Source organism: Prionailurus bengalensis, chromosome A3 (genome assembly GCF_016509475.1).
Source record: "Prionailurus bengalensis isolate Pbe53 chromosome A3, Fcat_Pben_1.1_paternal_pri, whole genome shotgun sequence".
NCBI lineage: Eukaryota > Metazoa > Chordata > Mammalia > Carnivora > Felidae > Prionailurus > Prionailurus bengalensis.
In genome coordinates, this window is record NC_057354.1 from 106,052,149 (window position 1) to 106,080,114 (window position 27,966).

Genomic DNA, 27,966 nt, shown 5'->3' on the forward strand with positions numbered 1-27,966 from the left:
CTCAACTGACTGAGCCGCCTAGGCACACCCCGCCACCAAAGACTGGATAGATTTCGAATATCTACTGAGGTGGAGAACCAGTCAAGACATAAACAACTTCATCAGGAAAGCTAAAAAAACACAACATGGTGAATCCTTCTGCAAAGTAAAAAATATACCCTAGCCTAACAGTTTTATAAAACCATATTTCTACATACTGAGTTTGCCTGAATTACACTGATTCTAGAACTACAGATATATTTTACTGCTATTGATACTAACTATATTCCAATCATTATATTCAGATCCTAAAAACTTTTGGAAAACAGAGCACACAGTTCATTACAAACACTTCTGATGTTCATCCAACTTTTCATATGGATGTCAACCTTCTCACCTAGTCTCTCAAAGATCAGGATCAGCCACTAAAAGTATATATTTCATCTGACTGTGACCCATAGTAAGAAATAAATTTTACACTGCAACCTACGGCAAACATACACAACCGAAATTAAAAGCTTCTTGAAGCAATATCATGTGAAGCATTGATATCTTATAATCTTTTTTTTTTCCTCCTCCTCCTTCTTTTTCTTCTCAATGTTGGTCTTGATCCCAAATAAATTTCTAAGTCCATAATTATAAGTCATGCACAAGACCTACATTTGAAAAACACTACCCTAGCGGTGCCTGGCTGATTCAGTGGGTTAAGCGGCTGAGGCTCAGGTCATGATCTTGCAGTTTGTGAGTTCAAGGCTGGTGTCGGGGCTCTGTGCTGACAGCTCAGCTTCAGATTCTGTGTGTGTGTGTGTGTCTCTCTCTCTGCACCCCCCCACGCTCTCTCTCTCTCTCAAAAAATAAACAAATATTAAAAAAAAATTTTTTTTTAAAGAAAGAAAAACGCTACCCTAGAACCTGGCATGGAGTTCTTTACCAGATTAGACTCCCAACAAAGTCTGGGACAAAGTTTTCACTCACTTCAAGTGAAACAAGAAAAATAAGAACATAATGAGTGATTTTTTAAAGGACTCTATTCTGAGATTGTATATAATTTTTTCATCTTCAAAAGCTCTTTCTTTTATGAAACAATGGTGAAAGTGAAGGTTGTAAGTTGTCCATTATATACTGGTCCCCTAATTTTTTCCCCACATTTTGCTGGATCATAAAATCTCCAATGTTGTGCTGTGAGCTTTCAAAGACACACAAGAGTGTTAGTCTTCAACGGGTTTATAATTTGGCTGGAGAAACTAATAATAATTCTAAGACTCGTCATAATTATTTCTACCTTATAAGAAACATCCCGTGATAAGTGCCCTAAGAATGCTCTTAGGATAAAAGTTCAGTACTTTGGGCTGGAAATGAATGAAAAGGAACAAACAAGGAAAGGCATTTAGAAAGGAAACAGTATTTGAGTTGGGGCTTGAAGGGTACTGAGAAATAGTCACAGGGATGAAAAAGCACCAAAATTTGGGGAACAAGACACAGGTCATCTTTGGCCAGAGCTTAAGACTGTACAAGGAGATAATGGAGGACCTAGAGAACAAGGCTAACTTGTTTGAATTCGGTCATCAGGGCAATGAAGCGGAGAGAGTGAATGGCACAATCATAGCATTGCCTTAGGAATATTAACCTGAAGCCCCCCTCCTCCGACCCCATATAAAATAAACTGGACAAGGTGGAAATTCTTTAGGCTATGCAATAATCCAAACATGGAATAATTAAGTATTTGAACTGTAGCTGGGGAAAAGGAAAGTAAGGGATGAGAAAAGGGGACAAGAATTGAAAAGTCCCAGAAGACATTTTAATGTGGCAGGCAAAAATGGCATGGGATCAAACATGGTTCTGATATTTCAAGGCTGGATGATACAGACAATGGATAATAAGGAAAAGAAGCTGATTTAGAGGAAGAGGAGTTCAGATTCAGGATATGTTAGATGCAGGAGTAGGTTATAAAGAGTTAGTAGTAGGGTACAGAAAAGAATATTGAACTCCATCAGAAAAATCAGAGTTCAGGGCACTTGGGTGGCTCAGTCAGTTAAGTGTCCCATTCTTGGTTTAGGTTCAGATCATAATCTCACAGTTTGTGAGTTTGAGCCCTGAGATTGGCTCCATGCTGCGAGTGTGGAGCCTGATTGGGATTCTCTCTCCAGCTCTCTACCCTCCCCCACTTGCACTTTCTCTCAAAATAAACTTTAAAAAAAAGAAAAAGAAAAATCGGAGTTCAAGTGGAAAAAAATGGTCAGTATCCAAAAAAAGCAAAAAAACAAAAACACAACAAAACTGGATCTACAGTATGATTTTAACTGTGTAAAAAATTAGGCATAGAGGGGTGCCTGGGTGGCTCAGTCAGTTAAGCGTCCGACTTCAGCTCAGGTCACGATCCTGCGGTCCGTAAGTCCAAGCCCCGCACTGGCTCTGTGCTGACAGCCCAGATCCTAGAGCCTGCTTCGGATTCTGTGTCTCCCTCTCTCTCTGACCCTCCCTGCTCGCTCTTGCTCTCTGTCTCTCAAAAATAAATAAACATTAAAAAAAAAAATTAGGCATAGAAAAAGACTAAAAACAAGTATATCAACATGTTAACATCGGCTGCATACAGATGAGCTAAAGGAAAGATCATTTATTTTTCTTTCTTCTTTGTATTGTGTTATACTGGATATAAAGTCAACAAATTAGCCACCCCCCAAAAAAAGTAAGAAAGGAAAAAGAAACACCTGGATTCAAATAGTCTCTTTTTTAAAAAATCACAAACTCTCTGAACCTGTTTCCTCATCTATAAAAGGAGAATAATTTCTTCTCTCCCAAGATTAGTGTGAAGATTAAGTGAGATAAAGTACTTGTAAATTATAAAGCAATATGCAATGTTAAGACATTATAATAGTCTGAAAGAGCTAAAACTACAGGACAAGAGATCATACACAGATACAGAAATAAACTCCAGATTTGAGAATCTTCCATACTGAGGTTATAGCTGAAGTGGATTACTTCCTTAGACTTATTAAAAGTCTTAGAACCTACCCATTTCAAAATAAAAATGTTCTCAAATTTCTTAGGAATACTGAAGTTTTACATGCTATAGAAATAGACTCATAGACATAAAATTAAGACAATACTTTTCCTACATGTTACTCAAACATAAGGTGGAAAAGACCTAGTAATTTCACTCCCTGTATTTGGAGAGCTAAATAAATTATTTCATTGTCTTAAAAAGCCAGGCTCTATAGAGGTACATTCAGCAATCTCCACATGTTCTGTCTCGGAAGTTACATGCTTTATACATAGCACAGCATTCTAAATGGTGTTTCTCCTCTCTAGTCCCATTTCTGGTCCTTCCTCATGCTTTAACATCTCTGGGTATCTATTTAAAACCAGAGAGTAAACTCCTAAAGGACAAGAAGCATGTCTTATATTTGTCCTTCCCATAAGAACAACCAAGTACAGTACTGGTCACAAAACAGGTACTAACCCACATGCATACTAAGAAATACTCTAAACTCATGTCACAGATGTTGTAGTAACCATGTAAGAGTTACTATTCATTTCTTATATAACTTAAGCCTATTTTAAGCCCTTCAAGAGACAACTAATAAATAAAAAGTTCCCCAAGTAATATTGTATGAGAAACATTTTTATGTGAATAAACAGTGCTTAAGACTAGATTAATACTTAAAAATCACATACTGCATCGTTTCTTTAAGAGTATATATGAGATGAAAATAGTTCTAATATTGTGATGTTAAGATTGTTTTCTTAAAATATTTAATAAATGGAAGCACACTGCTATTGTTTGTTCATATACCCTGTACCAAAATGTAACATTTCTTACAGATACTAACCCTACAATTTCATTTACTGACATTTTTATTTTTAAAAACTTTTGAGTTTTGTTTTTTAACCTTTGGAGCAGAAAGTTAAAACTGATATGGTTAACTACAGGCTTTTTTTTTTTTTTTTAAAGTATAAGCACTGACAAACCCCTAGGCTAATTCCAAGATAAAAGTCTTAAAATTAAAACCTTTTTGGGGTGCCTGAGTGTTTCAGTTGGTTCAACATACGACTTCGGCTCAGGTCATGATCTCACGGTTCGTGGGTTCAAGCCCCACGTTGGGCTCTGTGCTGACGGCTGAGAGCCTGGAACCTGCTTCGGATTCTGTGTCTCCCTCTCTTTCTGCCCCTCCCCTGTTCATGTTCTGTCTCTCTCTCAAAAATGAATTAAATATTTAAAAAAAATACCTTTGTTATGAAAAAGAGATGCTAAAAAAGACTAAGGATGAAAGGCACCTAAGTAAGTCTGGGCGCGGGGTGGGAGGGTTAAGTGGGTGTGTGTGTGTAGTAATTTGAAGGCAGGATATCAAGATAGATTGTTCAGGGTACTTCCCCCCCACCCTAATTTTTTTTTTAAATTGTTTCCAAAGTAGCTGCCTTTTTAAATTACCATAGTCTGTGAACTAAAAGATTCTATGCCTAAGGGAAATTCCAGAGTACAAGCACCTGCCAGCCAAACTGCCTAAAATTCAGCGGCGGCAGAGATTAAAAGCATCCTTTACTTTCTATGTAAAACAAAAAGTAATACAACAGTATATAATTTCAATGAGACACATATAACATAACCAATCCCCTAACACTGCTCTCAACAATTTCAAAAACCACTACACAGTTTTAATTGCCACTGTACATCTTATAAAATGCATATAATAGTGTTTTCCTTATCTAAACACTCAACCATTATGGGTACAGTTTGAATTTTAAGATTTCCACTTTACAAATGGATTTTATTATTCAGCAGAAGACTCCCTTAAATAATCAGCTTCTCTGGAATCATTCTGTTTATAAAGCACCTAACTTTTCTGCTTATATAAGTGTAGTTTTCTCACATTTTTTTTTTCAAGAACCCATCTGGTATACAAAAGGAGATATACGTGTATACCTCCTTGAGAATAAATAAATGCTTTCAATACTTGTGGCCCCAGAGGAACTTCACATGTTTTGAATTGTTTTAGTTTAAAAAAAAAAAAGTTTTAAACACCTTCTAGAATACAAGTGCTTGCCTTTACATTCATGGCTCTCTTAATGATAAAATAAAGATCAATGTAAGCTCTAGACTAAATGAACTGCAGGGAACAGAAACAAGCAATTTGGCAAGAGCTAAGCAAAGCTCTGTTTAAAGACTACCAGTAAAATATACCAGCATTACCCCTCCCCCACCCCTCATCCCTTAGAGGTTTCGATTAAGATGGGGCCTAGTTTTACTCTTACAAGGGGGACAGAAAGAGAAAGCACAGAGCTCCTGTTGAAAACTAGCTTCATCAGGAGCAGCTTCAGAAATACTTCCAGGAACCATTTCTTTCCTTCTCTGTTGACAGAGGTTCCTCTCTTTAGAGAGAGGCATCCCCCCCGCAGCTGATCAACACCGTATCTAAAGAAAAGTCTCATCCACTCAAGGACGGCATCAAATGAATACAAAAAATATCTACCGTTGGGGTCCGCTATAAAACTCTTTATGAAAAGTGAAGCCCCAACAACGGTTCATCTTCATAGTCCAATCTCTCATATCAGTTGCCTCATGAATTGGATAAGAAGGGATAAAGTTATTTAACAAGGCGTATCTACTGTTTCAAAATAAACTTAAGTGCCCCCAATTGGTAAGAAAGACTCCCTCAAAACACTTAGTGAAAATGAAGCCTTGGCAAGCCTTCCACAAGTCCTTGGAATCAAAAAGAAAAGAAATAAAAGCGGATTTCTACTGAGTAGTCACCCACCATTCCTAAAAGCTGAGGAGCCGACAATGCAGCGATATCTCAGTCCCACAACATCTCCCACTATGCTCAATTTTTGCCCTAGTATACGGTCACTTCTTTGTGAACATATAGGACAAGTCTTTCAGTCATGATTAGCGAATAAATGCACCCATGAGGCTTAAAAAAAAAAAAAAATTAAAAAGCAGTGAAAAATTGATGCCTCTTTAAAAGGAGTCAAGAATGAAACAACCTCACTATGTAAGGAATTATAAGACATCAAAGGTTAGATAATGGGCAACAGGTGCCTTTGGGAGGAAAGAGAAACACTCAGTTGTCTCCTATTTTAGGATTTCCACTCTCACAGCACTCTAGTGTGTGTTTTTCTTTTCTTCCCATAGAGGGCCAGGGCCAAAATTAGGGTTTTTACTATTTAATACCAGTAATGGGTCCAATGCTCTTCGACTAACTTTTTTACTTTAGATTTAAAAAATTCATCTAATCCCAACATGGCTGAATAAAGTATGGCCTATGGCCAGATCATGCACTGATCCATGAACACTCACCAACCAGGGATTTATTATCAAGAAATGCAAAAGAAAGGCTTCTGAAGACAAACTACCTCCACATAAAACACTGAAAATATAAATCCAGCAGCAGGTATCACATAACTGCAGAATCAGCCAAAGCAGAAACTGTTTCTCTCACCATCCTAACAGTTGAGCTCAATCTTTACAGTAACCAGATTCCAATGGCCTCAAAGAATAGTAATTCCAGACACAGATTATAGGGCAGTTGAGTACCAGCCTCCAGTTCTGATTCCCTTAGTTACAAAATTTACTACCTTTATTCTGGTGAAAGGGAACACTGGAAGGATACTGCAGCCTACTTAATAACCTCTTCCATTCCACAAAGACAACATATTCCAAAAATGGAGAATCCTTTCTTTCCCTGACAGAGGCCCCCTTTCCTATGGATTCACTGGGCAGGATTACTTCTCCCCAGCATGCTCGCAGAGCCAGAAAATACTTCTGCTTTCACTCTTCTTTTAAAGAGGGTCCCCCAACACAGATGCACCTCTTCCTTTCCTGTATTAAGCAAATGATGCTTCAGTGCTTCTAGTTCTCTCCACCACTGCAAAATGTTCAGAGAAGTGGAAGGAGAGAAGGGAAGTTGTCAGACACCGAAAGATACTTAAAAGCAGCCTCCAAATTTAAAGTGAAGACTGAGGGGGGGGGGGTGCCCTCTTCCTGAAGAGGGAATGGGGGTCCGTACCCTAAAAAGGGACCCTCTGCGTGGGTGAGGGGTGCCTCCACTCTGAAAGAGAGTTCAGTATGTGGAAAGGGGGGAGGAATGTTGTGCCCTGAAGCGAGGTCAGGGTTTCAGAAAGGGGTGCTCCAACCCTGAAGATGGGTCTGTGGGGGGAGCCGTGAGTGTATGGGAGGGGTGTACCAGTTACTGGGGGGGGAGCCTCTCTGAGAGAGGGGGTTTCCACTTTGGGGAAGGAGGGCCCTGCACTGAAGGGGACGCTGGGAGGAAGGGAGGGTCTCGCTGGGGAGGGCTGGGCATGGGGGAGGGGAGGGGTTCTGAGTCCACCAGAGCCAGTAGAGGGGCGGCAGCCTCGAGGGGAACATGTGCAGTGGAACTACTACCATCCCCAGGGGCAGGGTGGAGAGCAGGGCCTGGGCTGTGTTTGGACAGAACAAGGCTCCCACCCTGCGCAGAAGCCGGAGGAGTCCCCAGCCGTACTCACCGAGGCTGCCGGCGAAACCGTCCATCTTGCGGGGAAAGCGCCGGGCTCGGGGCTCAGCGGGGCGGGCACTTCATTCAGCGGACCGACAGACTGGCCAACGCTGAGCCTGACCCGCTCACTCTCTAGGTCGCCCGGCTCGACTCCTAGCCCCCGCCTCCGTCGTCCGTCGGTCCGTCCGCCCCGGGACAGTCAGCCGCGGCCGCCCGGGCCACTTCTCCGTCAGGTTGCGAGCCGCACCGCTCCGCCGCCTGCCCGGCCTCCCTCCCAGGCAGCAGCCGTGAACGCCGCGCCGCGCCCCGCCCCCGCGCCCGCGCGCAGCGGTAGCTCCGCCCCCGCGCACGCCGTCACGCTTCCGACTCCGCCTCCCACGTGACAACACGGAGGCGGGGGCTTGTCGACCCTTCCCTCTCACCTTGCTTCGGCCTCGGGTTCCTGCCTCCTGGAGCCGGAATAGTGGCTGCGCTTGCGCAGTGGTCCTGCCGAGGGCGTAGGACTTGGGTCTTGAAGCTGGTTACGAATAGGTGGAGATAAGGGGTGGCCTCAGGCCTGAGATTCTCAGGAGCATCGAGGGACTCTCTCTCGTAGCCCCCAGGGAGCCTGCGGAGTACCCCTGGAGCCCAAGACTAGAACCCCTTGGACAAAAGATGGTCACCCCGTGGGTCCTACGAGGACACCAAGGAGGCGACCAAGATGCGGGAGGATTCCCTTCCTCGGGTTCTCCCTCTGTCCCAGTAGGGGATATATGGGGCAAGTGTCCCTAACTCAAGGCCACCACCAATGCTAGGGCTCAAGACAAACTGGAGACCAGGAATGTTAGTGCTGGACAAGACCCTTGCCTCCTTTTCAGGGAGGACACTGAGCCTTAGAAAGGACGTGATCTGCCCAAGGTCATGGAGCCTGGTCGAAGCAGAGCTAGAACTCAGACTTCCTTACTTCCCCTGATGTTCTTTGCACCAGAGTTGCAAAGCAACCCCTTACAGGGCATAACATAGGACTGCCTACTAATGAACTCTAACAAAGGGTTTTAGTAAAGTAAGCCTGAGTTCTCAGCCCAATTCCTTGAGACTCAGTAGGTGAGCGTCAAGTCTCTAAACTTATTTGGGATTCACTTTATTCATTTGCAAAGGGAAGGACTGGGCTTGTAACCAAATGATGTACACAACCTTCATCGTCCTTCTGTCTCCTCTGCTCACCCTGTTCTTCATCCTTCTAAAGACCTTCCAGTGGTTTCCAAAGTTCCTCTTAGGACTTGGTTGTGTGGATCAGAGTAATAAAGAGAACTGTGAGGTGCTCATCAACTAAATTAATGTATACAGTAATTAAGAGCTGAGATAGAGAGGGAGGAATTAGAGTCATTCTAGACAGGTTGCGGGTGAAAGGGACAGCTTGAAGAAGGGAGATGAGAAAAAGGAGGTTAGCAACTACCATAATGAGAGGGACTTAGAATTAGATGGTTAAAAGGATTGTTAAACATTTTGTTTCTGTATTGCAGCATACTTCTCCCCCCAGCCCTCGGGGGTGCCTCTTTCAAAATCCCCCCTAAAAATCCTCCCTAAATTACTTTTCATGTCCCTTTTGGATATCAGACCTGTTTGTCTTCTGAATATCATACCACGTAGAGACAGGCCATTAGGCAGCCAAGATTAGTTGAGGTTACAGACTAAATGGTATCCAGAGTTTCCTCCTGTTTCAAAATTAAATTATTTACCTACTATGGGCATATTTATATCTGTAAGTTCCTATTAAGCCTAACCACTTAATGTTTGAGAAGCCCCAGTTCTGACAGCTGGTCTTCTGTGTCCACAAGCTACACTCTCTGCCTTAGGTCAATTAAAAGAATAAGAACTTCCAGTGATATACTAGTATACAGATATATATTTTTTAATTCAGAGAAGGAGTCACTTTTTGTGCAGCCTGAAGCTTTTACTATTGGTGGGGCCATTCTAAAAAAAAATATATATATACACATATATATATTCATATATATGTATACATAAATGTATAAAATTAGGTTAAATGGAGTATTTATTTAGAGAAAAATCACAACAGATTACACATTTTAAGAAGCCTACAAATACTACAAATCTTACAAAATCAAGAAATATAACATTTAATTGCTGGACGTTAACTCCAATTTGTTTTTTACTAAATTTCTCGGTTGCATACTCTGATTATTTCTTCATATGACAACGATTCTTTTTTCTTTTTTTTTTTTTTAATTTTTTTTTTCAACGTTTATTTATTTTTGGGACAGAGAGAGACAGAGCATGAACGGGGGAGGGGCAGAGAGAGAGGGACACACAGAATCGGAAACAGGCTCCAGGCTCTGAGCCATCAGCCCAGAGCCTGACGCGGGGCTCGAACTCCTGGACTGCAAGATCGTGACCTGGCTGAAGTCGGACGCTTAACCGACTGCGCCACCCAGGCGCCCCTCTTTTTTCTTAATAGATATCTTTTACGGGGATCCTGCTATATAACAGGTTTTATATCCAGATGTTTTATACACCTAACCCTATTCCAGTGTTACACCAGGTCCATGAGATCAGTGTTATGAACATGACAGTTCTTTTTAAATAACTTTTAAAGAGAGGATAAAAAAGATAATTTAGTTTTTCCTCTAGCATGGTTTGTCAAAGTTGTCTTATTATTGGGATGTAGTTGGAATGCATAAAAAACCACTTTGCACACATAGTACAGGTTGTTTCTAGTATTGATGCAGGAATTCTGATGAATTCTATTTCATGCGATTCCCATTTTAAAAAATAAAATAAGTGGGGGTGCCTGGGGGCTCAGTCAGTTGAGCGTCTGACTTTGGCTCAGGTCATGATCTCACAGTTTGTAAGTTCGAGCCCCGTATCGGACTTGCTGCTGTCGGCACAGAACCTGCTTTGGATCCTTTGTCCCCCTCTCTCTCTCTGCCCCTCTCCCACTCATTCCCTCTGTCTCTGTCTCTCTCTCAAAGATGAATAAATATTTAAAAAATAATAATTTAAAAGAAAAAAGAAAATAAATAAAATGTATGGTGAATTTTAAATTATGCATACTGTATGATTGAGTATATATTCCTGACTGAACTTCTATTTTATTTGACATCAATGAGAACCAAATATATATCATGTATATAATGATTAGAAGAATATCCCCTGGGCTAACTTCTGGCTTTTTATGTTTCAAACCTTATTTCTCCCACAAGACCCACACACTTTCAGTGCTAGTCATATGTTCATAGTATATTATGATCCCTAGTCCTACCACCTCCATGACAGGATGCTGGGCAAATCAGTCCAATGGCCCATAGGAATATTCCTGGAATCTATTGCTAAACAAAGGCAGCCAGCAATAATTTAATTAAATGTGACTGTAACCCACGTAAGTATGTCTCATTAAGCCTGACATTAAATGTATCTTCAACTCGGCTTTCTCTTAGCCGTATACCGAAACTATCCGAGGCCACTCCAACACCACCTGACATAAAGGGAAATGTGACAAAGGAGAGATTGTAGTGGAAAGACACTTTCCCAGGGCCTTGGAAAAGCCTTGGGAGAGACCTCTAGAGCTTAAGTTTCGTTAACTTCATGATAAATCAGCCTCTGTTTCAGTTACCTTTATTTTTACAAAATTAGCCCATGCTCATCCTAACTAGTGAAGCAACCCCCCCAAATATATATATATTTATATTTATATTTATATTTATATTTATATATATTTATATATATTATATGTATACATATATATATAATATATAAATATATATATAAGGGCAAAGACAGGAAAAATGAAATAAATGCTCATTCAGAAAAAGGACAACTGGGAGGAGAAATATAGTGACCATTTGTCTACAGTAATTCCAGATTTCTGGGATAAGCATGATGCTTACATAACCAGAATGCTGGGATAAGCATTATGAAGGGTAAGGCAAGTTCCTCACTTAAATCTTACTCTTCTTTCCAAGGAATTTCCTTGTTCATTATACTCCATGGCCTCTGGCTTTGCTATTCTGTGAGAGGGTGTTGAGGAACACACCTTCCTCACAGGCTGTTCGGCTCACTTCTTCCTGGTGCAAATATGAGATCCAAAGGTTATTTCCGACTCAAATAATCAAAGGATTTCTTTGAGAACATGATTCCCTCAAAAACTTGGTAGGCTTCTGATCTGTTTTCTTCCAGTCAGCAACATGTGCCAATAACCACACCCATACTTCTTTTCTACACATAATTCTCAAGTATGATTTATGTTTTTCCTTTCCTTTCCCAGTTCCTCTCTCTCTCTGATCTGATTTAATGGGGGTGGGGGCTAATTCAAGCCATTAGACTTGGATGAGAAGACCACACTCTTTTTTTTTTTTTTTAATGCTTACTTATTTTTGAGAGAGGGAGAGAGACAGAGACAGAGCATGGGCAGGGAAGGGACAGAGAGAGAGGGAGACACAGAATCCAAAGCAAACTCCGGGCTCTGAGCTGTCAGCACAGAGCCTGACATGGGGCTCGAACCCACAAACCATGAGATCATGACCTGAGCCAAAGTTAGACGCTTAACAGACTGAGCCACCCAGGCACTTGAGAAGACCATGCTCTTAATCAAACCATTGCTGTAGACTGGATCTAAATGGACCTTTGCTGCTCAAAGGTTTTTAACATTTTGTTTCTTATCTGGGTATCTAGAAGTAGTCAGCTTTCTAATCTTCTAGCTTCCAAATTTCTGAACTTCTCTAAGTCTCTTTTATTTCCGTTTCCAAATCAGCCAATTCTTGCTTGAGTTTTTCTCTTTCTTGTGATACTTCACTAACGATAGCAAATAGTAGCCAACACACATTACTACTCTAGCTCTTTCCAAAAATCTTCCTCTAGAGCTATAGGCTTACTAGGCAAGTAGTGTGCTACCTTCTGAGCTGCACAGGCAACAGTTATAGCAAATCTTTTGCCATGACATAACAAAGTTGTCAGGTAATTCTACCTCCACTAGTTGTTTACACACCATCTCCAAGCTAATTATGAATTCAAGGTCACATGTTTGAGTTATTTTTTTTTTCTTTCGGCATCATTCAACTTCAAGGTTTCTTTTTCTGTGTGAGTCAGGATAAGCTAACTGCTATTACAAACAATCCCCAAATTTCTGTTAGCTTGATATAATCAAATGTTTTCACTCTTATCACTATCCAATGCAGACCATCGGGGGACTCTGCTCCATGAAGTCACTCAAGGACCCAGGCTTCTATCTTGGACTGTACTTTTTCCAGCTAGTGAATGGGAGTAGTAGTGGAACAACATAGAGGATCAATCAGGAAGCTTGGAAGCCCTGGAAGTATGCCTGTCACTTTTACCCACGCTCCACGGGCCACATCTTAGGTGCATGAGCACACTTAACTGCAAGGGAGGCTGGGAAGTACAGCCTAACTTTGTAAGCAGAAGGAAAAGAGAAACATTCTGGTGACAGCTAGTCAAAGAGTTCCTGCCATACTTATCTTCATAGCTCTTATCAGAGTTATACTTTTTCATTTACTTCCATGATTATTCAATAAATGCCTCACCCATTATATTATATAGCACAGGGAGAGTTTTTATTTTTTTTTTTTACGTTTATTTATTTTTGATAGAGACAGACAGAGCACAAGTGGGGGAAGGACAGAGAGAGAAGGAGACACAGAATCCATAGCAGGCTCCAGCTCTGAGGTGTCAGCACAGAGCCCGATGCGGGGCTCAAACCACAAACCGCGAGATTATGACCTGAGCCAAAGTCGGACGCTTAACCGAATGAGCCACCCAGGCGCCCCAGGAGAGCTTTTAGAATATAGGAGAGGTAGTGCATCCCCATGGTGATGAGTACAGATTCTGGAATCATACTACTTAGACTAAAATCCCAATGCTACCATTTGGTAGGTATGCAACACTCTCTCTGTGCCTCAGTTTTTTCATCTGTGAAATGAAGATGATACCATTTCTAATTCTTAGAGTCATTGAGAAGATACAATTATATAATACATGTAAAGTGCTTAGCACAGGGCCCACTATGTTGTAAGTACATGGTATTAGCTGCTGTTATTATTATAAGTGGGCTTGTGTTGTGTCTGTTTTTGCTTAAACTGTTATACTCAGGGCCTATTACAGAGAAGCTGGTCAATAAATATTTATTAATATTGGACAAACATAGAAGAACTCTGAAAACTAGTCAATCTGAATACATTATTTCAACAACCAATGCCCAACTGTTTTAAAGCAGCCAGTATTAATTTTTCTGTTTTATATTTATCAAATTAGATCTGACAAACTCTGCCATAATAAAATGGAAGATTGAACGTAAATCCTTCAAAATGAAAATGTAGCTGGACATTATCATCAAACACACACAACAACCCAAATATACTATATAATTACCAATTACTGGATAGGCATTTAGATTCTTCAAAGGATTTATCTTCAGATTATTTTTTTTTTAATTTATTTATTTTTGAGACACACACACACACACACACACACACACACAAAGAGAGAGCAGGGGAGGGGCAGAAAGAGGGGGACAGAGGATCTTAAGTGGGCTCCACACTGACAGCAGAGAGCCCCATGTGGGGCTCAGACTCATGAACCGTGAGATCATGACCTGAGCCTAAGTTGGATGCTTAACCGCCTGAGCCACCCAGGTGCCCCTTTAGATTATTTTCAGTACAGAACTCCCCTCCCCCTCACTTTCAGCCCCTCAAGTGCAATTTAATTCAGGCAAATGTAAAATATACGTCATTTTTCAGGAGGCCAATTATTGCAAAAGGCCAACTATAGCTATATCAAATAATACAAGTTTAAAACATTTTCTTCATACATAGAAGCTTGACTCTGCATAGTTACCTTCCCCTCTATGTCAAAAAGAGTTTATGGCTGAAGCAGTTTCACAATACTTTTAAAGACATACAACACCTATTGTCAAAGATTTGAAGAAAAATGAAAGATTTACATATTGATTTGTTTGTTTTGCTCTAATTAGCCAGATGACCTTGAAAGGTAACTATAAACGCTCTTGGCTTCTTGACTTTTGTTTTCTCAGTGTCAGTCTAAGAATACATTGTTTGAGGTCCCCTGTGTTGTTGGTGTGGATCCAACAGCTCTCCAAGGAGTCGCATTGCACAGGGGTTGAGTTGACTGTTCCTGTGACTGTAAACCCCTAAGACCACACTTGAGGGTTTACATAGGGTTTTCTGTTTGTGCCTTGGGTTTTTCACTCCACTTTGTTTTGGTACCTTAACTCCATTTACAGCCAAATCAGTTTCATGATGTTTATAAAACTTTTTCTGATACCAAATGGAGGAAAGGAATGGAGGGAAAAATATTTTTACAAAGTAATAACATTTAAAACTGAGCAGTTTAAATGTTGCTGTTCTTACCTATCTGTTCTTGTTCAAAAGTGGGACATTCCCAGGAAGAGGAAGGTTCTACTTGATTCCTTAAGTGGCCAAAAGCCCCAGCCCAGAATACGCCTCCTACGCCCGAATTCTTGCAATATTATTTCCCAGTTGGTTGAGGCCAAAGCAAAAAGACATCCTTTTAATGGTTGGACAGGATCAGGTACTTAAATGATTTCATGTCAGTGTTTTCTTTATTGTTTTACAGTAAAACAACCTTTAGGGGAAAAAAGTGTCAGTCAAGAATAATGAAGTGTTTTTTGTGTTGTTTTTAGTTTTTAAAAGTATGTTGGGTTTTCCACTCCATTTATTTCATTGTCTTGATGTTATTTTATTTTATTATTTTTATTTTATTTTATTTTTTTAATGTTTATTTATTTTTGAGAGAGAGCGCACAAGCTGGGGAGGGACAAAGAGAGAAGGAGACACAGAATCTGAAGCAGGCTCCAGGCTCTGAGCTATCAGCACCCCCAACGGGGGGGCTTGAAGCCATGAACCATGAGATCATGACCTGAGCCAAAGCTGGAAGCTTAAATGGCTGAGCCACCCTGGCACCCCTATTTTATTATTAAAAAATTTTTTTCCTGTTTATTTATTTTGAGAGAGAGAGAGAGGGAGACAGAGCACGAGCAGGGGAGGGGCAGAGACAGAGGAAGAGAGGAAGAGAATCCCAAGCAGGCTCTGCACTGTCAGTGCTTGTTCCTGCAAACCACAAGATCACAGCCTGAGCTGAAATCAAGAGCCGGGCATTTAACCAACTGAGTCACCCAGGCGCCCCTTGTTGTCCTAATGTTATTTTAAAGACTAAACCCAATAGTCAAGGAATTGTATAGATTGCCCACATGAACATAAGTATTATAGAGAAAAAAAAAAACTTAAAAGTTTTCCTTTTGGAAAAAAGAGCGAGCTTCTATGTTTAACATAAGCAGCGTGTGAAAGAGTTCTAAAATCTGTAAGAGGCTAAATGGCAGTGTTGTTCGGGTTCTAACCATAAAGCATGCCCAGGGATAACTTTAAGATTATTGCAAGGGAAAAAAACAAAGAGTGTTGGAGGAGATACCCCAAATTGTTAAAAAGTAATTGCCTCTGGGTGGGGGAAGGCAAAGGTAGAGAGAGATACAAGGGATTTGACTTCTATTTTATTTTAATAATATCCTAAATGCGTTCATTTTTACAAATCATTAAAGATGCAAAAACAAAAAGAAAATATGTTGCAGCGCATATTAATTCACACATTCACCCGCAAACTGTATCTGCAGAGACTGGTTTAAAATATTATGCTTATTAAATAAATAACTGTTTTACTAATCTTGGCATGATTGCTATCTTTCACCTAAGACTTTCCAGACTTACTGACCTCAGAAGAGAATCAAGCAATTAGCAGTCCTGTAAATTCTTGGCAAGAGCTTATGTGAATGAAATCTATCCTGCGGGGATCGCCAAACTTGCCTCACTGAGGGGGTTTGCTGTGTGGATACAAGAGTGAGTGAACGGACGTGGACACACATTAATGTTGATTGCTCTGATGGTGCCATTCACAACTGGCAGAGAGAAGAGACCCAGCCTGGGCTGTGGAGTTAAATTTTCCTGGTGCCAACCGAGCATTTATACCATAAAGTGGGGCTTAAAACTTTTTGAGATTGTAGAACCAGCTTCAAAATTTCTATGTGCTAGGGCTTCACCACATTTCTCGGATGTTGGGCAAACCTTAGACATGACAACCAATAATTTTCATCTGTCCACCAAAACTGTACACTTTTTCCCCCACAAGGAATTCATAGCAGCCTCTCACAAAATTGAAATTCTGCAGGGAAATACTTTAAAAGAGCAATGTTATAGTGGAAAGCAGCCAATTGGGGAAATTCAACTCTCAAAATTAATAACACAGGAAGTTCTCTACTTGCAAGTAAAATATTTCCAAAAGGTCATTTGTAAGTCAGCTGTTTGAAATCAGCAACAATGCTATAAATGATGGTTAGATTGCCAGCCCCCAAAACATGTAGAATACTGATCCCAACCTGCCTGCATTAAAACCACATTGATGGCAACTGACTTAAGGTTTTGAATCAGACAGGTCTGTAATTGAATATTGCCCAGCATAAGCATCTGTGAGTTGATGTTGCAACCTAGATGCAAATTATTAACAACACCATTCTGACTTTCAAAGAGCTTTTGAATGCCCTAGGAGATATGTTTTATTACCCTCACTTTTCAGACCAAAAAAAGGAGCCTCAGGAGTATACAGTTAGAATGTGGGAAAATCAGGGTTTGAACCCATGTCAATCTGCATCTGAAGGTCAAGCATTTTCACCACCCCAGTTGCCTCGTGGTCTCCTTGGGATTCTTGTTGTGAAGATCCTTGGATGCCAGGCTGAGACATCTATCAACAATGTAGTTTTAGCAGCAAGCGATATGATCAAAGTGTTGTCACAGAAAAATTAACCTGTGGGTGGATAAATTGGAAGAGGCATTGAAAGTGGGGCATGCAATTAGGAGGCTGTTGCAGTGGAGAGGTAGCTGCAGAAAGGTCCAAGAAGAAAAGAGTGTGAAGGAAAACAACAAATGAATGCACAATAAACAAAACCCTTACAGACCTGGATGACTGCCTCGGAAGCTGAGGGAGAGGTGGAGTAAAGGAGATTACTGAGGTGCAGTTCCTAGTGATGGATAGAATGATGTCAGCATTAAATGCAAGTGGCAACTTAAAGAAATGAGGTGATTCTAAAAAATAAAAAATGATTGTTAATTGCATTTTTTTCTTGGCCTGCGTCAGAATCCCTTTCCTTTTATGGGAGGCTGAAGAGAATTAGAGGTCATTTTTGGCATGACTTAGACCAACTAGAAGCCCAAGCTCGGCTTTTTAAATTGGGGGGAATAATACAAAAACTAGCAGTTAGGCACCACACTGAAAGTTAGGTTGAGAAATCGAAGTCCAGCCCTGATCGTGGGGGAGGCAGGGGAAACGGGGGGACAGCCAGCTCCAAGGTAGCATCCTCAACAGACTCCTCCTGTGGGGTGAATTTGGCGGTGCTCTCTGTGCCCTAGACTGTCTGGGTTCCTGCCCGTTTTCCATGCTTGGTCCTCTGGCTTCCCTGTTGGCCTAGTGAGCCACCTGATATCCTCCCGGTGAATTCATTTTCTGTGTGACTTAGCCAAAGTGGGTTTCTGTTGTTTGCAGTTGAGAACCCTGAGTGGTACAAACATTGCCTTTACTTTTAAACATGCTGTGCTAGCATCATGCCCACACCCCCAGATGGAAGCCTCCAGCACACAGCTCAAAATGTGCGGTTAGAGTTAAGGAGATGGCTGGGTCTGGGAATATAAATTCAGGATATTTCTAAAGAGAGCCAAAGATTTAAGCCATGAGGAATCATCAAGGGAAAATATCTGAGAGAGAGAGAAAATGAAATAAGCAGAGTGTAGGATTGAGGGACCACCAAAATTTACTTAGGAGGCAAGAGAAGGAATCTGAGAAAAAAACAGTAACAGTTGTAGGAAACAAATTAAAAATAGTGCCATATCACAGAACCCAAAGGAGCCAAGGCTTAAAAAAAAATGATGGGAATCAGGCGGTACTAAATACTACAGACTCCAAGGAAGATGAGAACTGAGAAAGGGTCATTGGTTATAGTGATTAGAAGGTCACTGGTCTTTAGAGAGCTGTTTCATCATGATGCTGGGAAAAGATATCAGGTTGTAGGGGGGTGAAGTGAAGACTGAGAGGGTAGTGTGAAAGCAGAAGGAGAAAATAGAGGCTATAGTTTAAAGAAGTTTGGGGTACCTGGGGGGGCTTCATCCGTTGAGCATCCGACTTCGGCTCAGGTCATGATCTCAAGGTTCATGAGTTCAAACCCTGCATCGGGCTCTCTGCTGTCAGTGCAGAGCCCACTTTGGATCAACTGTCCTCCCCTCTTTCTGCCCCAGCCCAGTGCGCTCTCTCTCTCAAAAATAAATGAAACGTTTAAAGAAGTTTGGCAGGATTTTGTCTGTCTTCTTCACCGCTGTTATTCCCAGTTCCTAGAAAGGTACTGTGGCAAGTGCTCAATAAATATTTGTTCAGTGAAAAAAGAAGAGCAAAAGCAGAAAATTAACTTGAACTGAAGAATGGCAAAGGGGCCCCTTTGTAGCATTGCGGGTACCTGAGTTTGCTTGCAAGCCAAGGTAATCAAGTCCTCCCTCCCCCTTCCTCCTTCAGCCGGAGAACCTGATTTCCTAGACTCTCCACTAGTTACCTATTAGCTGCTCCTTCCCCACCCCACACCACTATCCCCAGTACTCCACTACTCAGTGTCTTTGTATGATAAGCTAATATACTTACCATTCCTTACAAAACAATTTCTCATCCACATTAATTTACTATTGTCCTCAGAAAACACTATTTCTTTGACTGATTGATGTCCCACTGAGGTAAGTCTAATATTCTTTATCCATATTTATTCCCATACCACAGTAGAACCTCAAAGAGGCTGTTACAATGACCTGATAAAACTAAATCTGGGGGCGCCTGGGTGGCTCAGTCGGTTGAGCGTCCGACTTCCGTTCGGGTCATGATCTCACCATTTGTTGAGTTCCAGCCCTGCGTTGGGCTCTGTGCTGTGCCCAGCCCCCCCCCACCCTCCACCCCATCCCACTCGCATTCTGTGTCTGTCTCTCTCAAAAATAAATAAACATTAAAAAAAAAACCCAACTAAGTCTGAGTAACTAGAAACTTAATTTCAGGTATACCATCAGATGAGACCGCAATTGCATATTTTTACATATTCACTACTCTTTAAAACCCCAAAATTTAAACCCAGGACCAAATGACCAAGTAAAATATCAAAACGTTGTAAACAAATCTTATAAAAGCATAAAGGTAAAAAGGCCTCTGATTTAAAACTGTGATTTAAAATAAAATAAATCTTTTATTTTTAATTTTTATTTTAAATTATTCTCTCTCCAAATGTCAGAAGTCTATGAGTAAAGAACAGGTACTTTAAAAATAAATTGTAGGGGTGCCTGGCTGGCTCAGTCGGTGGAGCCTGCAACTCTTGATCTCAGGGTTGTAAGTTCAAGCCCCATGTTGGGTGTACAGATTACCTTAAAAAAATAAAATCTTTTTTTTTGTTTTTGAGAGAGAGAGAGAGAGAGAGAGAGCACCGGCAAGTAGGGGAGAGAGACAGAGGGAGAGAGAGAGAATCCCAAGCAGGCTCCACACTCAGAGTGGAGCCTGATGTGGGGCTCAGTCTCACGACCCTGTGATCATGACCTGAGCTGAAATCAAGAGTGAGACGCTCAACTGACTGAGCCACCCCAGGCACATCCCAAAAATAAAATCTTAAAACATAAAAAAAAAAAAAAATTTTTGAAAAAAATACATTGTAACTAGAAGTGTAAGAAGTCTAAGTGGTTCTTAAATACAATGAAACACTTGGACTATAATAAGAAGATTAAAGACCTGGAGGTTTCCCGCCCCTAGATTATGGTCCTTCATGGATATAATTAAAGTACATCAAGGTTTTCCAATGCATTTGAGAAGCAGTTTCCTTTTTGCCTACAGACTTAAGGGAGGCGGTCTTTGAGTGCTTATTATAGGTCCATCAGAGGAGTAAACAGATTGGTATTACTGCACTAATTTGCCTTTAGGCAGTCAGAAATTATTTTTAGAGAAAGACAGGAAGAAATATAATATGAATAATTTGCTTTTGATCATGTACCCTTTAGTTTCGTTTCTTGACAATTTTATGTGCGTGTACATGCAAACAGAATGCATGTGTGTGCAGGTATGTGTGCCTCTGTGTAGGTGGTCAAGAAGCTTTTTGTATCTTTTTTCACTCTCCTCCTAGTCTAAAGCTTGGCTTTGCCTCACTGGGTGCTTGATCAAGGTGTGAATGGTCTGTAAGAGCAGAGCATTTCCAGTTGCATAGGCCAATGATGGTCATCATCAATGTCCGCCCAGCACACAATCCATGGCGTAAGATGGGCCACTCTCACACCAAAGCAAGAAGCTGTTCTTGTGGGAGAGCCCCTGGGGAGCTTACCAGGGCCAGGGGCATGGGAAAAGCATCTTCTCGTCAGTGTGGAGCAATTGCCAGTCTCAGTCATCCAGGATTTTGCACAGAACCAGGCTCACCAAGTTGACCTAACTGCAGTTCAAGAAATGTAGGCACAACTAAGAACAGGAGCAAACATTGCACAAAGAAATACAAATCACCAATAATTCTATATAAGAACAAGAACATTTGACAAGTACAAATGAAAGGGATACCATTTGGCAGAAATCACACTGGGAAAAAAGGTTTTTTTTAAGTTTATTTATTTATTTTGAGAGAGAGAGGGAGAGCATGCATGTGCACAAGCTGGGGAAGGGCAGAGAGAGAGAGAGAGAGAGAGAGAGAGAGAGAATCCCAAGCAGGCTCCACACTATCAGTGCAGAGCCTGATGCGGGACTTGAACCCACAAACCATGAGATCGTGACCTGAGCTGAAATCAAGAGTTGGATGCTTAACCAACTGAGCCACCCAGGCATCCCCAATTTTTTTTTTCTAATACTATTTAGTGTAGATGAAGAGGCAGGTAAACAGGTAGTCTTATATACTGTTAGTAGTTGTGTAAAATTGTCAACAGTTTTGGAAAGCATGTAGTAGCATTTATCAAAAGCCCTAAAATGTGATTACCTTTAACTCAGCAACTTCCCTTTGAAGTATTAGTCCAAAGGAAATTATCAGAGCTATGTACGAGGAGGTATCTACCAAGAAGTCTCCTCACAATTTTATTTTTGAATGCTGCAAAATCAAAAACAACCTACAACGAGAAAAGAGGAGATTACAAAATAATAACAATACTGTACGATCTCAGGATCATAAAAGAGATGATTATATGTATATAGATGTATGGACAAAAGGTTGAAAAAATATCTCCAAGAATGTTAACAGTGGTGGGGCACCTGAATCACTCAGTCAGTTAAGTGTTCAACTCTTGATTTCAGCTCAGGTCATGATCTCACGGTTCAGGGGATCAAGCTCCACGTTGGGCTCTGCACTGACAGCACAGAGACTTCTTGGGATTCTCTCTCTCCCTCTCTCTCTCGCTGCTCTTCCCCTGCTCATGGGTGCATCCTTACTCTCTCTCTCTCAAAAATAAATAAATAGGAGCACCTGGATGGCTCAGTCGGTTGAGCGTCTGACTTCGGCTCAGGTCATGATCTCGCGGTTTGTGAGTTCGAGCCCCGCATCGGGCTCTGTGCTGACAGCTCAGAGCCTGGAGCCTGCCTCAGATTCTGTGTCTCGCTCTCTCTCTGCCCCTCCCCTGCTCATGCTCTGTCTCTCTCTGTCTCAAAAATAAATTAAAAAACATTTAAGAAAATAAATAAATAAACATTAAAAAAAAGAATGTTAACTGTTACTCTCTGAGTTCTGGGATTATGAGTGATTTTTATTTTATTCTTTGTACTTTTTTCTATCTCTATAACGCATGTGATTACTTTGGCAGTCAGCAGCAGTGTTGTTAAAAACAAATAAAAGGAAATGTCCAGCACTATCCCAGGTTCTTTTATGATTTAATTATAATTCAGGAGACACAGGGGCACCTGGGTGGCTCAATGAAATGTCCAACTTTGGCTCAGGTCATGATCTCACTGTTAGTGAGTTCAAGTCCTGAATCAGGCTCTGCACTGTTGGTGTGGAGCCTGCTTGGGATTCTCTCTCTGCCCTCTCTCTCTCTTTGTCCCTACGCTGCTTGAGTACTCTCTTTCTCAAAAATAAAATAAAACATAAAAAAAAAAACAATTCAGGAGATACAACTAAACTTCTTGCTTAGTTTTCATATCTGCTCAGTGGAGGAATTGTAATGTCAAGTGTTTAAAGTGCAGAACAAGAGTTCTAGTTACTTCCAAAGAACTACTTCCCATGAATTGAGGAAGTCAGAGAAATTGAACAGCTTGCATAGATGTCTTCCTTGATCTACACTTCCTTATTTGGGAGCAGGGTCAGCAACAGGGTAGATGTTTCCCAGTGGACTGCTCTCTACACATTCCTGCCTACCTGGGGTGCTAGGAACCTTCAGCTGCTCATAGTGACCCTTGAATTGAGGGGTGCACTTAAGGGAGAGACAGGAGAGAGCTGGTGGGAACACATCATTTGTAATGTTTCTCTCAAAGCAATGACATCAAATCCTTCCTGAAACTCTTCATGTTCTCATGGACAACATTAGATATGGCAATCTGGTCCTGTAAGTGATCTCCACGCCCAGTCACATTTTCCCACCAATATTCCCCACAATGATATTTAAAGTCTTGGTCACTATGAGTATATTATGTAAGACCAAGTAGGCATTTACCTAGAGCCACCTATAGGGGTAAACTTGAGAGAATTGGAGACAAGATTTTCCCTCCATCATGCCACCAGAAGATGGATTATTTCACATTGCCTTCAAAGTATAAAGGAGAGAATTAAGAAGTTCCCTTGAAGGGAAGCTAGTGAGTTCTCTCTGTAGGGAATATTGATGTTTCCTCAGCCAACCTTGCTAAAGAAAGACTATCATGAAGGTAAAGAAAGACAATTCTTTTGACATGGACATTGAGACATATTTTCTTGGTGAAATGCCTTGGTAACAAGCAAATGCCTTTTTGTGTTTGTCATGTTCACCATCTTTAAATGAGCACAGCTAAACCCCCGAATGTGCAAGTTACTCTACAAACATGTAGTGAAATGGACATTCATATAATTCTGGAACTATGGGGGCATGGTGGTTATGGAGTCCTTCTGGGTATGATCTTTCCAGTGGGCAATTTGTCAGTTTCTATTAAAAACCTAAAACTGTTTGTACCATTTGCCACAGAAAATACAGTTCTGAGAACTTACCTGAGAAATAATCTTTTAATGTGCAAAAAAGACTACATAAGAATGTTTGCTGCAGTATTATTTACAAAAGTGAAAAACTAAAAGAAGTCCAATAATTGGAATTAGTTAAATAAATCACAGCATAATCACACCATAGGGTACTAGGAGGCCATTATTTGTTATATTCTTATTAGGTACTTGAATAATATTTAGGGATACTAAGAAAGATCCATGATACAAAGTGGGAAAAGTATACACTATAAACCCAACGTAGATACATATTGTATACACACAACACACATTTATTATGTATATATATACATACAGAGAGAGAGACAGAGAGACAGAGATTCTCCAGATTTCCCAATTTTACTAGTTTACCTTCTTTTCACATATCATAATTCTACTCTCCATCTTCTGGGACTGCAGGAAGTCCAATCCTCTCTCCAGGTATTTCTGAGAACCTCCGGCAAGCGTTTACATATTCCACAATCTATGTGGGTTTCCACTGGTCACCTGCTCTCCAATCACCCCTGGATATCTCATAATGGCTTTTCCAGCTGGCTGTCACGCTCTAATCTACCTTACCATGAAATGGGAAAATCTTTCTATTTCCCAAGACACAGCTAACATAAGGCTGCAATTTCAACAAACTTTGTAAAGTCTTGAGGATTACATAAGGGAATTACAGTGCAGAAAAAAATAAAACTTAAAGGTGGATATCAGGTATCATTGCTTCTAAAGTTTCCCTGCGCAGCCCTTTCCAGGGGCTCCCTCTGAGCAGTCCCTCCCTTTAGCTCTCAGTCTGCCACTGTGGCATTGGAACGTGCCCCACCCTCCTGGATGGGGCTCTCATCTGGTAACCTTGACCCAAGTCCTGGGGCCCCAACTTCTTATTTCTGACCATCAACAGAGGAAATGAGATATTTCAATAATCTGGACAGAGGTCTACCTGCCCCCAATAAAAAGTGACTCTGTGTTATTAAACAGAAGCCTCAGCATCTCCATCTAAAACATCTGCATTTGCATTACTCCACTGGGAACAACCAGTTGCCACTTCTTCTGGAACCATAAGAACATAAAAACAGGTGTCACTAAAGACAAAGTCCATTTTCCATCCTTAGCACATTTAAGAAAAAATTTTATGGGGCGCCTGGGTGGCTCAGTCGGTTAGGCGTCCGACTTCAACTCAGGTCATGATCTCATGGTTCGTGAGTTCGAGCCCCATGTCGGGCTCTGGGCTGATGGCTCGGAGCCTGGAGCCTTCCTCCGATTCTGTGTCTCCCTCTCTCTCTGCCCCTCCCCCGTTCATGCTCTGTCTCTCTCTGTCTCAAAAATAAATAAATGTTAAAAAAAATTTTTTTAAATAAAAAAAAAAAGAAAAAATTTTAGAAATCTAGAATGCAGTTTCAGATGCATAATAACCAATGAACAGTAAACAAGTTCTCACTGTGTGTCAGGTACCACCCCAAGCACTAAGCATATATGAATTCCTTAATCTTCCTGAGACTCCTCTATGGCAAGTGCCATCGTTAATATCCCCACGTGGATGGAGACATTAAGACAGAGAGCAGTTAAAAAATTTGCCCCAAGTCCCAGAGCCAGAAAGTGGTGAAGCAAGACTATAGTTAGGGAGGCTCATTCTAGAGATTTAGCCACTTTCACCTACTATATTGTATTACCTCACAGGGCCGGGGGAAGGGAAGACATGAAAAGTAAAGGAAGAAAGAAAATGGTGACTTGATTTTTTTCCCCCCCAAATTGTCTGAAAGGAACTTTACTTTTAGAATTCGGAACTAGAATGTATCTGTATCATTTATTTCCGTATCCATATCCATCTCCATATGTGTATCTATGCATGTGTTGGGGACAGAAACAAAAAGCCACTGTAGGCATTGCAACTTCATCTCCATAGTTCACACTGACCCCTCCTACTTGGCCATTGTGGTAGACATGCTCAGTTGACTGAACTCGTAGGAGACTACCAACACTCTTTTCTTACCTACAGATTTGAAATTGGAATTGAGAGTCAGCCAGTCAATCTGGGATAGTCTCTTATACAGAGGACATATATAGTTAGAATAAGTTAACTGCTATGACAAACAATCTCCAAATTTCAGGAGCTTTAGTTTGTTTCTCTGCAATATCACAGTTTCAATGTAGGTAGATGGAGATGGGGAAATGGCATGCTCCACAAATTTTATGAAGCACACAGGCTCCTTCCATCTAGTGGCTCATCTATTCTCTAAGGCTTTAGTCACAGGAAGAGGGAGGGGGGTATAGAGTAGGGTTTTTTTAGTTGGTCAGGCCTGGAAAACTCACTTCTGCCCCCATTCCAAAGGCCATAACTCATCACATGATCCCATCTAAGTGCAAAGAATACTGGGAAATGTAGTCCAGTTGTATGCCCAGAAAGAAAACCTAGGTGATCGTCGAGTTAGTCTCTGTCATGACATACAAGTTTTGAACTACAGAATTCATAGTCTGTCTGCTATATGCATGAAAAAGCTAAGAAAGCTGATTTGTAGAGAGACAAGAATGAAGCAAATGTCCACAGGGAAGAAGATGACAGTGAGGGGGAGAGAGAGAAAGAGAGAGAGAGGGAATTATATGGGTTTCTGGCTTTCTACCTTGTGACACTCCTTTTTTTGTTTCACTTTATTCTGTTTTTGTATATATATAATCTTTGTACTAATAGTTTTATTAAGATAGAATTCACAACTCATAAAATTAAGTCTTAAATTATACAATTGGGTGGCTTTTAGTATACTCAGAGTACTGCAACATCATCACTATCTAATTCCAGAACTTTTTTATCCCCTACAAAAGAAACTTTAGGCGTGCCTGACTTGGTCATTTGGTGGAGCATGCAACTCTTGATCTCGGGGTCATGGGTTTGAGCCCCATGGGTACAGAGACTATTTAAAAACAAAATCTTGGGGCACCTGGGTGGCTGAGTTGGTTGAGCGTTCGACTTCAGCTCAGGTCATGATCTTGTGGTTCATGGGTTCAAGCCCCACGTTAGGCTCTGTGCTGACAGCTCAGAGCCTGGAGCCTGCTTCAGATTCTGTGTCTCTCTCCCTGCCTCTCCCTCCCCCACTTGTGCTCTGTCTCTCTCTCTCTCTCTCAAAAATGAATAAACATTAAAATTTTTTTAATTAAAAAAATAAAAATAAAATAAAATCTTAAAAAAAAAAAAAAAAGAAACTCCAGGCCCATTAGCATTCCCCACTCTGCCCAGCCCCTAGAAACCACTATACTACTTTCCATCTATGGATTTGCCTATTCTAGCCATTTACTATAAATGGAATCATACAGTATGTGACCTTTTGTGTCTAGCTTCTTTCACTTATTCAGGGTTCAGCCATGTTGTATGTATCAAACTTCACTGTTTTTTATGACTAAATAACATTCCATTGCAGGGATGTATCAATTTATTTATCCATTCATCATTTAGCGGGTATTTAAGCTTCTTCCCACTTTTTGCCTATTATGAATAAATGCTGCTATAAACATTGGTGTACAAATTTTTGTGTGCACATACCTTTCCATAGAAGGGGAATTGCTGGGTCATATGGTAACAGCCCTATGGATTAACACTTTGAGGAACTGACACTAGTTTTTAAAAATTCTGGCTGCCCTTGAACTCCTTAAGCGTCCTTCACACGAATACATGAATTCTTTTTTTCTTCTTCATCTTTAATCAACTTGAGTTAGTTGCAGTTAATATTATTTGCAACCTCAAGAGCCTTATACTCCTGTTGCTTCTGGTTTAAACTTTTCCTGATTCCTCATCCCCTTTATTTTGGCTCTCTTTTTGCCTGCCTTTTGGATAATGCTTTAGTTTAGTTTTTTTTGGCTACAAGTATCAGGCACTCATTCCAGTTAGCTCAAGTATAAGAATGTTAAGAAAAATACATGATAAGATAATGGGAGTTTTCAGATACCCAAGATCAGGAACCATGATGGGCTGGCTTGAGAGAAACTAGTGGTAAAAGCTAGTGCTCAATTTCAAGTGGCAGTACAGACTTCACCCATAGAATATAAGTGTTCACAGCATTTAATAACTAGAAATATAGTTCAACCATACTCCTTTCTAACTAACTGGTAGTATCTGTCTTTGCTTTCATGCCACCTCTCTGAGAAAGGGACTGATTCTCCCAGCATCTCTCACTCTCTCTTTTTTAAAGTTTATTTATTTATTTGGAGAGAGAGACAGCCGGGGAGGGGCAGAGAGCATGGGAGAGAGAGAGAGAGAGAGAGAGAGAGAGAGAGAATCCCAAGCAGACTCCACACCGT

At 40.8% G+C, this 27,966-nt stretch overlaps 1 protein-coding gene across 4 annotated transcripts in view; it reads right to left on the reverse strand.

The window, feature by feature from the left end:
• Positions 1-7,773, reverse strand: part of EML4 (EMAP like 4) — a 161,638-nt gene extending 153,865 nt beyond the window's left edge. For 2 of the 4 annotated variants that reach the window (XM_043604086.1, XM_043604078.1), the window contains exon 1: positions 7,462-7,756. In XM_043604086.1, the coding sequence (XP_043460021.1) occupies positions 7,462-7,486 (25 nt within the window). In that variant the 5' untranslated portion in view covers positions 7,487-7,756. Of the gene's footprint in view, positions 1-7,461 lie in introns of all 4 variants that reach the window. The other 2 variants (XM_043604081.1, XM_043604080.1) reach the window with 2 other exon arrangements.
• Positions 7,774-27,966: the final 20,193 nt, after the last annotated feature.